We start from the raw sequence: 17,139 nt of genomic DNA on the forward strand, positions 1-17,139 counted from the left end.
ACATGATTCCATATGTGTTATTTCATAGTTTTGGCATCTTCACTATTATTCTGCAATGTAGAAAATAGTGAAAAATAAAGAAAAACCCTGGAATGAGTAGGCGTGCCCAAACCTTTGACTGGTACTGTATATCAAAAATACACCTAGGACAAATCTACATCGACACGTGCATCAATACGCCAGTAGACCTTTATCGACTACTTAGCATTTCTATGAAGCACTATGTATATCGCCTCCCCGGGCCTTGAAAAGGTGGGCAGAGCCTATGTTAAATCCCTTCTGCTTTTCCACAATGGAGCGCCAGGTTTAGGAGGCATTGACAGGTGCTCCGGTCCAACAATGACCCGTGATCTAGACATGAAGCCAGGCTGAGGCTGCTAACCAGGCTGTGTGGGCTGTCTGCCTGCCCTGCGAGGGAGTGGGGAACAGGGCTGTAAATATGAGCGCCAGACACCTGGCTGGAGCTGGCCGGGCACCCCACCACCCAGCACACCGCCAAGCAGAGCCGACTGGCTAAACACAGCTTCTTACATCACCTCCCTCATCACCACAGCAACAGCTAGGAAGCCAAACGTGTCCCAAGAGTTAGAGTAAGCCAGCTATACAGTCAACACTGACAAATGTACATTGTTAAGAACCAAATAATGATTACACTGTATTTGAAAAAGTGGTGAAATAATATTGATTCCATGTGTTTCCATTAGAAATATGTGAATCCATTCCAAATATGATACAGCACTTGTGCATAAAAGTATTTTCTGTGGTTTGATAAGCACCTGGTCCTTTTCAGGGCCTGCTTGAGACGTTATGCTGTTGATCCATGCATGCTGAATCAGTGCCAGGGAGGTCAGGGAAATAGACAGCAAAAACATAAGATAATACTGTTATACGCATACATGCTATATAGCACATTCCTCTGGGCAATACATTTTATTACTGTAGATGTATCATATTGACTAGAGGTAGACCGATTATGATTTTTCAATGCCGATACCGATTATTGGCGGACCCCCAAAAAAAGTCGATACCGATTAATTGGCCGATTAAAAAAAAATGTATTTGTAATAATGTCAATTACAACAATACTGAATGAACACTTATTTTAACTTAATTTAATACATCAATAAAAATCAATTTAGCCTCAAATAAATAATGAAACATGTTCAATTTGGTTTAAATAATGCAAAACAAAGTGTTGGAGAAGAAAGTAAAAGTGCAATATGTGCTATGTAAAAAAGCTAATGTTTAAGTTCCTTGCTCAGAACATGAGAACATTTTTATTTCACCTTTATTTAACCAGGTAGGCTAGTTGAGAACAAGTTCTCATTTGCAACTGCGACCTGGCCAAGATAAAGCGTAGCAATTCGACACATACAACAACACAGTTACACATGGAATAAACAAAACATACAGTCAATAATACAGTAGAACAAAATACAACAAAAAGTCTATATACAGTGAGTACAAATGAGGTAAGTTAAGGAACATATGAAAGCTGGTGGTTCCTTTTAACGTGAGACTTCAATATTCCAAGGTAAGAGGTTTTAGGTTGTAGTTATAGTATTTATAGGACTATTTCCTAGGCCATTATTGAAAATAAGAATGTGTTCTTAACTGACTTGCCTAGTTAAATAAAGGTGTAAAAAAAATACATTTAAATAAATAAATGAATAAAAATTGGCCAAATCGTTGTCCAAAAATACCAATTTCCGATTGTTCTGAAAACTTGAAATGGGCCCTAATTAATCGGCCATTCCGATTAATCGGTCAACCTCTAATATTGACTGTTAACTTTAGCTGTTTGCTACTGCATCACATTAGGAGGCATTTGCACCTTGAACAGACAAACACAGGCCCAGATACACAGGTAATCATATTTTACTGGATCATATTCAGATGTCATGAAAGGTATGTAGGTATTCAGGGTGGGGCGGGGATAGCGAATTCATTATGAAGCTGGGGGTCTTTGTGTGTGTGCTAGTGCAGGGCAGGGCAGTATACCGTATTTTGCTATATACCGGTATTGATGCACAGACTGGTTTGGGTTTTTACTTTACCTTCTATAACGGTATTTGAATGTTTGGTTTGTTAAATGTGATACGCAGTGTGTAACGTCCATTTGGATAGTTTACTTCGCTACTTGAGTCATCTCTCTCCACTCTTGCCACTATCTCCCTCTCCACACAGACCTAGCCCTGGCTCCGGCTCCTGCCACTCAAGGAGCGCATTTGTTTTTCCTCGACCACGAGACACTTGCGTTCAGTCTGTATGGTCTATGTAACACATGCAACAATGTTGATGACATCGATGCAGTTGTCACTTTGCTCCTTAATATAAATCTACTAACATTCTATAGTTACACTATTAGCTTGTGTTTTTTACATCTGCAAACAGCTAGTTTGTATTTTCTAAGCAAGTTGTTCCTAAATCTTGTTAGCCGCTAATGCTAATCACTAGTTAGCTAATAAATGTACTGAGTAAGAGAAAGCATAATTAGCTATACAGCCTGATAATACCAGTGATGGTGTAGACCTAAATTAGCATGTTGTTTGTGCAACAGTATCTTCTAAATTAAAGAGGTAAACGCAAAGCAAGAATATGTTAGCTAAGAGAAAACATTAAATGTAGCCAAATATTATTGTCCCCTAGGAAACACCTATCAACACTTTAGTTCCTACTCTGTCACAATAACTCCTCCCTGGCATTTTCATTCAATGTCATGTCAAACCGCACTGTATTAAAAGTGCCCACTATTATATTCTAACTATATAATTAGAATATACATTTTATTTCCATGATTCCAACAGTTAACCCAAGTGTTTTGCTTGCGATTGCAAGTCAAATTGCAACATTTGGCTAAAAATAAGGCCCAGATTGCTTGCCCGCCCATATCGTGTAGCCCTATGTGGCAGTGTAGAAATGATCTCAGTGCAGAAAATTATGACTTTTTTGCGGTTGAAGTTTAATTGAACAGTATAAAACAATCAGAATGGAGAAAGACCCATTGAAATCACTTAGAATGTATGTGTGTCCACCCTAGGATCACACACTACTTATAAAGCAAATTGAGAACTTTTATTATTAAAAAGCATAAAATACCATCACATTTGGGCAATATCACCCAGCCCTAGTGTGTGTGTGTGTGTGTGTGGGGGGGGGGGGGGTCTTTTCTACACAGTCTGCCCAATTCACTGCACCTCCTCAATCCATGTACCCACTTAGAAGAAAAGGTCAGGTCACTTTCAGAAAAAGCCTTGAAAAGAACCAACTGTTTGTGAACATCAGAGCAGAGCACAGAAAGGATGGCACACAATACAGCCTACTATCGATTCCAGGACAAAAGTGGGCAGCAGCTCAGCATAAAACATTCAGACAAAACTTAAGTGGGAGGCAGCAGGGCCTGGAGAAAGAGAGAGCGGATTAAGTTCCACAGGAATTCTTCTGCTGACAAAGATAACATGACTGACATATAGATAATATAACTCATAATAAATGAACCACTACAAGCAGGTTTCAGAAATGCTGTCATCCTAAACTAGCACAGCTCCAGATTTAGTGTTTTCTCATCATCAAGACACTCAGCCATCCAGCAACAGGTACCACACACTCATTATCAAACCTCACAGAGTAAGGAACAAGTACCTGACACCCAGCATTACAACTCACCTATCAGAGCAAACACCCACCTATCAGAGACTTCACAGAACACAACACTCTCCAGTCAGATGCCCAAGCTCACCATTCAGAGCCATGAGTACTTCTCACCTAGCCAATCGTAGCCCACCTCACATCAGTGTTGTACATGATCATACTGTATGACATAAAAAAACAACCCCCAAATATCACACAAAAAATCCTATCCCCCTGAAACGGCAATCAACGGCAACAGGGTTCAATGAGAACTTCACACAAACCAATTAGTGCCCATTCAGTGGATAGCACCCACCAAGGTTATTATAGTAAACTAAAACTTAAACTAATATGAAAACTGAAACTAATACTAAAATTAATCATGAACAAGGATTTAGGTTAGTCGGGTTCCCCTGCCTCAGCTGGCCCGACGGATTTCCATACCTCAGGGGGATCGATAGGCTCCCATGCCTCAGCTGGTGAACAGGTTCCCGTGCCTCAACCGAGGCAACCGGGGAGGTCTCAGCCGTCTCATCAGGCTCTCACGCCTCAGCCGGTTCATCAGGCTTCTGGCGACCGTTCCACTCCGGATCCCCGGGAGCATCTCTTTGGTTGGCCGTCCTGCGGCTGGAGCCGAATGCGCCGGGGTGGGGGTACTGTCAAGTATGCTCTCTCTCTAGCGCTCTAGGTCGTCATGCTCCAGCACCTCAGCCGGATTGACAGATTCCCGCACCAGAACAGAGGTGACCGATGCAGGTGCTTCTACACCTGCATTGCTTGCTATTTGGGGTTTTAGGCTGGGTTTCTGTACAGCACTTTGTGACATCAGCTGATGAAAGAGGGGCTATATAAATACATTTGATTGATTGACCAGTCCGCTCCTGATCCCCGGGATCGTCATCTTGGTCGGCGTCCTGTGGATGTGGCCGCGCGCCGGGGAGGGGATACTGTCACGTGTGCTCCCTCTCCGCCCTCTAGGTCACCAGGCTGCTCGTTATGGCGCACACCTGTCACCAGCGGTACGCACATAATGACACTCACCTGGACTCCATCACCTCCTGATTACCTTCTTGATTTATATGTCACTCCCTTTGGTTTCTTCCCCAGGCGTCATTGTTGCTGTATCTGTTCCAGTGTCATGTCTGTGCGTTGTTTGTGTTTCTTGTTTTGTATTTAGTTGCGTTTATTTATTAAAAACACTCACTCCCTGAACTTGCTTCCCGACTTACAATGATATGGTAAATATATCCAATGCAAAAAACATTTACATTTAAATGGTATTAATATTAATTTGCATATATTTCTGTTAATTCCCATATTCCCATTAATTCCCATGGAAAGTTTCCACCTCTGAATATTCCCCAAAATGTGCAACCCTAGTTACAGTGCATTTAAGGAAATATATTCATTAGGCCCTAATCTATGGATTTCACATGACTAGGAAAACATATGCATCTGTTGGTCATAGATAAAAAAAAATTAAAGTAGAGGTGTGGATCAGAAAACCAGTCAGTATCTGGTGTGACCACCATTTGCCTCATGTAGCGTGACATCTCCTTCGCATAGAGTTCAGGTTGTTGATTGTGGCCTGTGGAATGTTGTTCCACTCCTCTTCAATGGTTGTGTGAAGTTGCTGGACATTGGTGGGAACTGGAATACGCTGTTGTACACGTCGATCCAGAGCATCCCAAACAAGCTCAATGAGTGACATGTCTGTTGAGTATGAAGGCCATGGAAGAACTGACATTTTCAGCTTCCAGAAATTGTGTGCAGATCCTTGCGACATGGGGCCGTGCATTATCATGCTGAAACATGAGGTGATGGCGGCGGATGAATGGCACGACAATGGACCTCAGGATCTTGTCACGGTATCTCTGTGCATTCAAACTGCCATCGATAAAATGCAATTGTGTTCATGGTCCGTAGCTTATGCCTGCCCTGTACCAGCTATCTTCTGCCGGGGACTTGGGTGTTCCCTCCGTGGCTGTGGATGTCCCTCTAGCTACCTGACCCTTTCCTAGTCAATCAACTGCTTGGGCACAGCCTGTACCACCCCTCTGCTGGGCCGGGCTCTCTGGATCAGAGCTCTGTCCCTTTGGCTGTTGTGTCCTGCACGCAGCCGGCGTCTCAGCAGCCCTCTTCTCAGGTGAGTTCTGTGGCTCTGGCCTCCAAATCAGCTTTGAGACACAGGATAATTCCGGCTATTGTGATTAGAGGTCGAACGATTAATCAGAATAGCCGATTAATTGGGGCCGATTTCAAGTTTTCATAAAAATCGGTAATCGGCATTTTTGGACACCGATCATGGCCGATTACATTGCACTCCACGAGGAGACTGCATGGCAGGCTGACTACCTGTTATGTGAGTGCAGCAAGGAGCCAAGGTCAGGTGCTAGCTAGCATTAAACGTATCTTATAAAAAACAATCAATCTTAACATAATCACTAGTTAACTACACATGGTTGATGATATTACTAGTTTATATAGCTTGTCCTGCGTTGCATATAATCTATGCGGTGCCTGTTAATTTATCATTGAATCACAGCCTACTTCGACAAACGGGTGATTTAACAAGCGCATTCGTGAAGAAAGCACTGTCGTTGAACCAATGTGTACCTAACTATGAACATCAATGCCTTTCTTAAAATCAATACACAAGTATATATTTTTAAACCTGCATACTTAGTTAATATTGCCTGCTAACATGAATTTCTTTTAACTAGGGAAATTGTGTCACTTCTCTTGCATTCTGTGCAACAGAGTCAGGGTATATGCAGCAGTTTGGGCCGCCTGGCTCGTTGCGAACTGTTTCTTCCTAACAAAGACTGTAATTAATTTGCCAGAATTGTACATAATTATGACATAGCATTGAAGGTTGTGCAATGTAACAGCAATATTTAGACATATGGATGCCACCCGTTAGATAAAATACAGAACGGTTCCATATTTCACTGACAGAACAAATGTTTTGTTTTCGAAATGATAGTTTCCGGATTTGACCATATTAATGACCTAAGGCTATGTCATTATATTATAATTAAGTCTATGATTTGATAGAGCAGTCTGACAGAGGTGGTAGGCAGCAGCAGGCTCGTAAGCATTCCTTCAAACAGCACTTTACTGCGTTTTGCCAGCAGCTCTTCACAATGCGTAAAAGCATTGCACTGTTTATGACTTCAAGCCTATCAACTCCCGAGATTAGGCTGGCAATACTAAAGTACTTATTAGAACATCCAATAGTCAAAGGTATATGAAATACAAATGGTATAGAGAGAAATCGTCCTGTAATAACTACAACCTAAAACTTCTTACCTGGGAATATTGAAGACTCATGTTAAAAGGAACCACCAGTTTTCACATGTTCTGAGCAAGGAACTTAAATGTTAGCTTTTTTTACATGGCACATATTGCACTTTTACTTTCTTCTCCAACACTTTGTTTTTGCATTATTTTAACCAAATTGAACATGTTTCATTATTTACTTGAGACTAAATTGATTTTATTGATGTATTATATTAAGTTAAAATAAGTGTTAATTCAATATTGTTGTAATTGTCATTATTACAAATATCTATATATATAGATTTTTTAAATCGGTATCGTATTTTTTTTGGTCCTCCAATAATCGGTATCATCGTTGAAAAATCATAATGGGTCGACCTCTAATTGGGATAGTGAGGCATATATCTGTACCTGGGGCAAAGACTTCGGGTTTTCCTGGGGCAAAAGTTCAGGATATTTCCAGGCTGTTTCCCGAGGCTCTGAGTCAATCATCAGGGGCTGATACTGTCATGGTTCATGTGGGGCCGAATTACATTATGAAGGGCAGCTCAGAACAGCCTAATATGTATTTTAAAGAACTGATTGGGTCACTAGTTGACACCAAAAAACTCCCCATAATATCTGGCCCTCTGCCCTCCCTAAATTGTGGCATTGAACGGTTCAGCAGTCTTTTAGGACTTAGGAAAATTGCAATTGGTTCAGAACCCGGCAGCACGGCTGGCGCTTGGATGAACACAGAGAGCTAACATTAATAATATGCATGTCAATCTATCCTGTTCAAAGTGGAGGAGAGATCGACTTTATCACTACTTGTATTTGTGAGGGGTATTCACATGTTGAATGCACCGAACTGTCTGTAAATACTGGCACACAGCTCGGACCCCCATGCATACCCCACAAGACATGCCACTAGAGGTCTCTTCACAGTCCCCAAGTCCAGAACAGACTATAGGAGGTGCACAGTACTACATTGAACTCTATTCCACATCAAGTAACTCATGCAAGCAGTACAATTATATTTAAAAAACAGATAAAAATACACCTTATAGAACAGCAGGGACTGTGAAGCAACACAAACATAGGCACAGACACATGCATACAAACACACGATACACACGTACACATTTTGTGTTGTAGATATGTGGCAGTAGAGTAGGGGCCTGAGGGCACACACTAATATGTTGTGAAATCTGTTGCGAATGTATTGTAATGTTTAAAAAGATGTAGAACTGCCTTAATTTTGCTGGACCTCAGGAAGAGTAGATGCTGCCTTGGCAGGAACTAATGGGGATCCATAATAAATACAAATGACCCCACTGCCACCATGGGGCACTCTGTGCACAATGTTGACATCAGTCTGCCATCTGCCCGGTGCAGTTGAAACTGGGATTCATCTGTGAAGAGCACACTTCTCCAGCATCCCAGTGGCTATTGAAGGTGAGCATTTTCCCACTGAAGATGGTTACGACGCCGAACTGCAGTCAGATCAAGGCCCTGGTGAGGACGACGAGCCCACAGATAAGCTTCACTGAGACGGTTTCTGACAGTTTGTGGAGAAATTCTTTGGTTGTGCAAACCCACAGTTTCATCAGCTGTCCAGGTGGCTTGTCTCAGACAATCCCGCAGGTGAAGAAGCAGGATGTGGAGGTCCTGGTCTGGCGTCGTTACACATGATCTGCAGTTGTGAGGCCGGTTGGACGTACAGCCAAATTCTATAAAACGATGTTGGAGGCAGCTTATGGTTGAGAAATTAACATTAAATGATCTGGCAACAGTTCTGGTGGACATTCCTGCAGTCAGCGTGCCAATTGCCCGCTCCCTCAAAACTTGGGACATCTGTGGCATTGTGTTGTGTGACAAAACTGTACATTTTAGAGTGGCCTTTTGTTGTCCCCAGCACAAGGTGCACCTGTGTAATGATCATGCTGTTTAATGAGCTTCTTGATATGCCACACCTGTCAGGTGGGTGGATTATCTTGGCAAAGGAGACATGCTCACTGAAACAGAGATGTAAACAAATATGTGCACAAAATTTGAGAGCGAAATAAGCTTCTTTATTTTTTAAGGAACATTTCGGGGATCTTTTATTTAAGCTCATTAAACACTTTAAATGTTGCGTTTATATTTTTGTTCAGTGTAAATAAAAACTAGATAATCAGGTCTGAAAACGAATAGAAATAAATATGAAAACGCAAAACTATTTGAACTTTGCCGCTTATAACTTTTTTGAATAGTTAGAATTTCTAAGGTAATTAATAAAATGTGTGTCTCTAGTAAAATAAAATATACACATCTCAACACATATGTATGATATTGGATAACATCAAGAAACTCACAGCAGAAGCCTCTAATCAATGTGTTGACTTTCTTTCTGGGTGAACTGCTCCAATGCCCTGGAGACAAATTGCCTGAGGCAACACCCACCACTATGTCCAGTTACTGTAGAGTACACAAAGAAGTCCCCCTACACCCTGGATCCCGCCGTAGTATGAGGGAGTTCAAGGTCATCTCCTGACTTATGGCCGGCTTTGTCACGGGTCACAGGTCAAAAGCCCACAAGATAACACAGGCAGGCGGCTAGCCTGCTACTTAGGTGTGAGAGCTGCTCGCTTCAGGCAACATGATCCAGCAGAGGTGTGGTTGGGTTGATTTGCACAAGGAGCTCCACCCCAGGGAGTTGTAAACTCCTTCACATGGACTGACTGCCTGAGATTTAGGACATGTACATACAAATACATATTTTGTCTAATACAAAGTTCCCGGCTAATTCAGACTGTTTCCTGTTCTAAACACGCCATGTTAATCCACAAAGGAAATCGGTTATCATTTATAGCACAGAGAAGTTATCATTCAATGTTCCACAAAAGCGGGAATCAGCCCTTGACGGATTGGTGCTGCTTCAAAACGTGCACTTTACAGAACCGTCGGAAATGGCCACTTCAAAAACCACCCGGCTTCTCTTTGAACCGGTCCGATTTAACATGAACAATGATGGTGCCATTATCTAATATATCCCCTGGCAGAGCTGGAGATAAGACTGGCAGAGAGAGGGAGGGAGGCACCTGTATTAGTCTTAGAAGAGACCACAAAAACCATTCAACTGGATTCAGCCCTTACAAATTTCAGTGACCGCATCATCTGTTCGTTGCATTAACAGAATCTACAAAGGCTTTGGACTGTTTCTATTGGGGAAGATGAATCAGAGAAATTCCTCCCAAGCATGAAAGAAACCTGAGTAGGAGTAGGCATAGATTGTGTTAACGGGGAAAGGGTGTGACCAAGCATGTGGCAAGTTAGTCTGACATAAACCTGACCTCCACATTAAATTATTTTGACAAATGCTTTGTTATGACTGTCAAATCATCAAAGGGTTGTAGGAACCAACACTATTTGACAGACATCTGTGCTGAAAGCACACGGAAGTGTGGTTGACTGAATTATTTCAGAGGCATCGACAACATCCTTCCTTATCTACACACACCTCTGATAAGAAGACATGGCCTACACAAGATTGCATACACAGAGGGTTAATAACATTGTACTACTTTACCAAACTTAATCATTCTATGGGATACAGTATTTCCCTTGTATCGTGGACTGATAGACTGCTTTAAGTTTGTTTTTCAGTTTCGCTGTGTTTCTCTGCATCTAGAAGGTAGGATCATCGTGTGCAGAGCATAATATCTATGCAGTTTAACCAATTAGCTATTGGCAGCCAATCTAGTCTGATTTGATTGCCTTGCATTGAATTGATAAGACTCAGGTCAATGCTGCCAAATCAGTCTGATCCAATTTGTGAAATAACAACCGTGGAAGGTAACACTCCAATAAACCTGCACACTTTCTAATGAAAGCCCACACAGCCTCATATACACATTCTTGGCATTGACAAAAGCTTTGGGGGGGGGGGGTAAAAACAAATGGATGACATAAGGGGGGTGGGGCCAGGTGAGCTTGGTCTGGAGCCTCACTGGATCACAGTAGCTGTTTGATAGGCTGGGCGGGCCAAAGGGAGAGGGGGAGGCATGTGGTTGGTAGTTTCAGAGAATACTTCAGCCTCATACTCTATAGTACGCCTTAATGCAGTAATGGCGCTTTCCCTGAGTACATATAAAACAGAGCATTACCATGTCTTAAACTCAGACGTCCCTCAAGCCGCCACGAGCTGAGCAGGTACTATATTTATCCTTTCTCACAGCCCCTCTGCTCCGTTCAGCTTAGTTCAGCCCAGCTAAAAACAGAGATGGGAGAATCTGCAACCGTCACCCATTCTCTTCTTCCCACAGTCCTCCTAGGGAACATGGTGTGGTCCTCACTTTTAGAAAGATTTACTTTCTATGGATCTCCACTTGATGCCGACCCCTGATCCGCAGACGAAACCTGTTTCTCAATCACAAAGGGTCCAGCTCTGAACCCTCTTCATCCACTCCACCCAGACCCCCCCCCCCCCCCCCCCCAGATATTTAACATCCCTCTGATCCCTAATCCCTGGACAGAATCCCACCCTCTTTCCCTTCACTGGATAATTGAGCATATGGTGCTATTTCATGGGCTGTGAGCCAAACTCCCACAGCAGCCCCCACTGCAGCCACGGGTCATAATAGATGCATATCCCCTAGCCACAGGGGCATGATCTGAGGCTGATTCCTGGCACGCAGCCAGATGCGGGACATCACTCACATGACTAGCGCTGCCTGTCTGTCTCAGACAAGGAAAACTTAGAGGCTTGGCTATATTCACCCTGTGACATCCCACTGTTTTATTTCATACTCTCAACAACAGCCACCGTGAAGGTATAGCACTTGGCTGAGTAGGATGGAATCAATGAAAGCCCTCCAGGTTTGGATCACTCACCTGTCCCAGGTCCAAAGTGACGTTCACCTCGTTGTACATAGGCCCCCTGGAGAGAGGCGGGCTCTGCCACCAGCGCTCAGTGCCATCGATGGCGTTACTCACCGGGTGGGCCTTGTTTGGCTCATTGGAGTTGCATCTGTCACAATACTGTCCCTGCAGGGTAAGGGCCAATGAAATGGTGTTACTCTGAGCCCAAAACACATATAACCACATATAAATAGAGTCCCACCAACACAAAGCCACACATTCAGTGCATAGTAAACTCGTATTCAAGAGAATGAATAAGCCACAGTCACACATTTGCAGACCGTGCAAGTAATCACATGCATCAAGAAGGCGGCACCGGAGAAGATGGCTGACGTTTTACCTGCTCCTAACCTATTGTGTTTTTATAGTTTTTTTTGCGTTGCTTGTAAAAATAAAAAAAAATTACATCTTGTACATAATGTTGCTGCTACCGTCTCTTATGACCAAAAATAAATTCTGGACATCAGAACAGCGATTACTCACCACAAACTGGCAGCTTTTTTTTCTTCCTTAAACGAGACAAAAGGAACACCTATGTGAGAATGCTGTTTATTGACTACAGCTCAGCGTTCAACACCATGGTACCCTCAAAGCTCATCAATAAGCTAAGGACCCTGGGACTAAACACCTCCCTCTGCAACTGGATCCTGGACTTCCAGACGGGCCGCCCCAGGTGGTAAGGGTAGCTAACAACACATCCGCCACACTGATCCTCAACACAGGGGCCCCTCAGGGGTGCGTTCTCAGTCCCCTCCTGTACTCCCTGTTCACTCATGACTGCACGGCCAGGCACGACTCCAATACCATCATTAAGTTTGCAGATGACACAACAGTGGTAGGCCTGATCAACGACAAGACAGCCTATAGGGAGGAGGTCAGAGACCTGGCCGTGTGGTGCCAGGACAACAACCTCTCCCTCAACGTGATCAAGACAAAGGAGATGATTGTGGACTACAGGAACATGAGGACCGAGCATGCCTCCATTCTCATCGATGGGGCTGTAGTGGAGCAGGTTGAAAGCTTCAAGTTCCTTGGTGTCCACATCACCAACAAACTAACATGGTCCAAGCACACCAAGACAGTCGTGAAGAGGGCACAACAAAACCTATTCCCCCTCAGGAGACTGATTTGGCATAGGTCCTCAGATCCTTAAAAGGTTCAACCATCGAGAGCATCTGGTTGCATCACTGCCTGGTACGGCAACTGTTCGGCCTCCAACAACAAGGCACTGCAGAGGGTAGTGTGTACGGCCCAGTACATCACTGGGGCCAAGCTTCCTGCCATCCAGGACCTCTATACCAGGCGGTGTCAGAGGAAGGCCCTAAAAATTCTCAAAGACTCCAACCACCCTAGTCAAACTGTTCTCTCTGCTACCGCACTGCAAGCAGTACTGGAGCGCCAAGTCTAGGTCCAAGAGGCTTCTAAACAGCTTCTACCCCCAAGCCATAAGACTCCTGAACATCTAATCAAATGGCTACCCAGACTATTTGCATTGCCCTTCTCTTACGCTGCTCTCTGTTATTATCTATGCATTGTCACTTTAATAACTCTACCTACATACTACCTCAATTACCTCAACTAACCGGTGCCCCCACACATCGACTCTGTACCGGTACCCCCTGTATATAGTCTTGCTATTGTTACTTTACTACTGCTATTTAACTACTTGTTACTTTTATTTCATATTATTATTAATATTTTTTAAACTGCATTGTTGGTTAGAAGCTTGTAAGTAAGCATTTCACTGTAAAGTCTACACCTGTTGTATTCGGCGCATGTGAATAAGAAAATTTGATCTGATTTGAATTGTAGCAACAATGGTAATAGCGATATCTGGAAATACAGTAAACCAATTTCCAGATATACATTAATGATAGCAAGCAATATATAGGCCTATTGGGGTCCTTCTTTGTGTAGGTTTTAAAACGTCTTCGTGTTCCAAAGGTATTGAAACTCCTGAAGGGGCAAGTATACTGTTGAGAGGGCATTCTCATTGGAGAGCTCAGGAGTTAAACACAATGGTGAAAACTATTTCTGGCAGGTGGACAACTTGGTCAGAGCAGGCAGAATTGCCACTGTTCCCCATGGGGGCTATAGTGACTCATTCTGGAACCGGGCTGCAAAAGCAAGGAAGCATGGAGGACCACTCAACTGTTATACCAGTTTAACTGTAAATATGGTATTTCACGTGGGAACATATGTATGTATGGGACGAAAAAAATCACAAGAAAATCACTTGCATGCAAGGAAACAACTTCCTTACTTTGATTGAATAATACAAATACGATTTATTCTGTGCTATGGGTTGTGTTTCTGTTGGTATCTGTCCATGTTATGTCTTCAGAACAATGCTATTAAGACGTGCACATTAATAGGCTACATGTGTCTTTTACGCATGCACTCATGCCAGCCAACCTTTTGCGTAGCTAAAACAAACATTTCAACGGTAAACATTATTATTAAAGGCAGAAAGGTGGCGATCGAAGCGTTTAAAAATTAAACAACAAATAATGAAACCGAAAATGTCGTTCACTCATCATTACCTGTATCGTTTGACTAGGAAGTCCAAAGGTAGGTCCTCCGACAAGTTTACAGTACAAATCAGATCTCGGTCTCCCTGCTTCATCTTCACCGCAAGTTGCGGTGGCGGATATCCGTGACCCCTCCGCGAGGTTGAAGTACGGGGGGCTCAAACTAAACCCGGTTATTTCGTTAAAAGACACCTGCGCGTAAACGTCCCGCCAAAATAAGAGCATCAAAGTAAATAATAAAGCAACAGGGTGAGCTCTCTTCACCCCCCTCGCCATGTTCCTTCCACCTCTATAATCTCTGTAGATGCTCAAATAGAATTGCAACTCGCAGTTCAAGTTATCTAGATCCCCGTGGAATAATACGCAATCTCCACGCATAAAACAATCCAGTCCCCTTGAGCCTGGCGCGGTTCAAGTGTGCTGATGTAAAAGTTTCACTTGTGTCTCTGCTGCTGCTGTTGCCTCTGTCTATGTGCTTCCCCTCTACATGTTCCCTCGTGAAATAAGCACTTGCTCCGGTTTCTCCCTAATCAAACTCTGCCACCCGGGGCCGTATCAAGTGTCAATACAGTCATTGGGTGTCACCAGTGAGTTATAGCCTAGGCTCTACTTGATTTGGGGCCAAGGTCTCTCTATAAATTATCCCGTATTAAATCACGTTCAAGCCAAAGTAGAAAAAGTATCAGTAACGCAAGAAAATATTTCACTAGACATTTTTGGAGACAAAGTTTTGACACCAGCTCACAGATATTTTTTTGTGTACAATTATTTCAAAATACAGCGGTCGTTAACCAATCATTGTGATTCCTGAATCATGGCCAACCTTCAACTGACCACTGATTTGTTTCACAATAAAATGTGAGATTGTATAGTCTAATTATAGTGGCCTAATGCAAAACAGTTATATGAAAGTTGCAGGGAACCACTGAGTCTTGATTTGATTTGCTTCAAATAAAATAGACTGCATGAACAATTATTGACAGAGAGAAAAACTGGAATGTAACTGGCAATGTTAAAAAAAAACATCCATCAATCCCATCTAAAAACAGACTGCCGTACTGAGCCACACCCAACCCAGATTCATCCAGAGACACACTCCCTTCTCCTGCATACCTTTGCTATTTCCAGTGCCAGGTTTAGTGAATATGTGCAGGGTCTGAACATAGTGGATTATCAACAGATTATATCCTCTACCGAATTAGTCAAATTACAAATGTGGCTCATCTATTCAATTGGGCAACAGAAATAATGTGCTATTTAGATAATATGTCCTATCTGCTCCCACCTTTGTGGACTATTCTTTGCAAGTACAATATTCACTAACTGTATTACCCAGACTACAGGACAGGCAGTAGTCTACCCATCGTTATCACAAAACACTGGTCCTAGAGCGACACCTTGTGGAGATCTACATCAATCTACATCAAGAGTCTCACAAGAGGGGGATTTACAGCACTCCCAAGCACAAAACATACAGCACTGCTGCAGTGTCACATCCCTGACATCCCAGGGCAACAGGAGCTTCTATATCATGTTCTAGATCAGGACACTCGCTGTGTTTAATCCTGTTGCTGTTGATGACCTCACACCGGTAGATCTGGTAAAATAAGGGTAAAATAAAAAATGATATTATGTACTTACTACCAGTGGTGGTAAAAGTACCCAATTGTAATACTTGAGTAAAAGTAAAGATACCTTAATAGAAAATGACTCAAGTAAAAGTGAAAGTCACCCAGTAAAATAGTACTTGAGTAAGTCTAAAAGTATTTGGTTTTTAATATACTTAAGAATCAAAAGCCTTCAATTCCTACTTTATTGACTCTGTCAGGGTACTGACACAGAACCACTCCACTGGTTTCTTGGGCTCAGTGCTAGTAAATGACGCTCAACCTGTCTTCATCATAAGGGAGGTTTCTGAGTCAAAGGTGAACAAGGTGATTAACTCACTGAAGAACTCTAAAACCAAAGATGTGTTTGGGCTGGACTCCTTTCTTTCTACCTTTCTTATAAACTACAAAGAGTCACTCATTGGCCCCATTACTAAGGTCACCAACACATCTATTGGTCTCGGGGTGTTTCCAAGGGTATGGAAGTCGGCCATAATAACGGCCATCTTTAAATCAGGCGACCCTGCTGACGTGAGTAACTACAGGCTCATTAGTATACTACCTGTTGTGTCAAAGGTTGTTGACAAGTGTGTAGCATAATAACTGATTTCCCACCTCAACAACAGCCCCTTCACATTACACTCCATGCAGTTTGGCTTCAGAGCGAAACACTGCACAGAAACGGCCAACTGCTTTCTTCTGGAAAATATAGACAATATGGACAAAGGGGGCATTGTTGGGGCTGTGTTTCTGAACCTAAGGAAGGCTTTTGATACTGTTAACCATGAGATTCTCATCACAAAATTGTCCAAGTTCATCTTTTCCCCCAATGCCTTGAGATGGATGAAATCATATCTTGAAGGCAGAACTCAGTGTGTCAGAGTGAGCAATGAGCTGTCGCCCACTCTTAGCTATAATATGGGCGTGTCCCAAGGGTCAATACTGGGGCCCCTCCTGTTCAGCCTGTACATTAATGATCTGCCTTCTGTCTGTACTGGGTCTGAAGTTCAAATGTATGCAGATGATACAGTGATATATGTGCATGGAAAGAGAAAACAACAAGCTGCACAAGAACTCACTACTGTAATGGTCCAGGTTACAAAGTGGCTCAGTGACTCGTGTTTGCATCTCAATGTGAAAAAAAACTGTTTGCATGTTCTTCACAAAGAGGGCAACAGATGCTAATGAGCCAGATGTCTATGTGTCAG

The 17,139-nt window shown here is 42.8% G+C and overlaps 1 protein-coding gene across 7 annotated transcripts in view; it reads right to left on the reverse strand.

Annotated features, from left to right (window-relative positions):
- LOC110508648 (laminin subunit alpha-3) overlaps positions 1–14,936 on the reverse strand; it is a 109,062-nt gene extending 94,126 nt beyond the window's left edge. For all 7 annotated transcript variants that reach the window (XM_090225544.1, XM_021589330.3, XM_021589329.3 and 4 more), the window contains exons 1-2: positions 14,337–14,936; positions 11,767–11,919 (exon numbers count right to left, since the gene is read on the reverse strand). In XM_090225544.1, the coding sequence (XP_090081670.1) occupies positions 11,767–11,919; positions 14,337–14,702 (519 nt within the window). In that variant the 5' untranslated portion in view covers positions 14,703–14,936. The remainder of the gene's footprint in view (positions 1–11,766; positions 11,920–14,336) is intronic.
- Positions 14,937–17,139: the final 2,203 nt, after the last annotated feature.

The sequence above is a fragment of the Oncorhynchus mykiss genome, chromosome 28 (genome assembly GCF_057628025.1).
Source record: "Oncorhynchus mykiss isolate SJ-2025 chromosome 28, ASM5762802v1, whole genome shotgun sequence".
Lineage (NCBI taxonomy): Eukaryota > Metazoa > Chordata > Actinopteri > Salmoniformes > Salmonidae > Oncorhynchus > Oncorhynchus mykiss.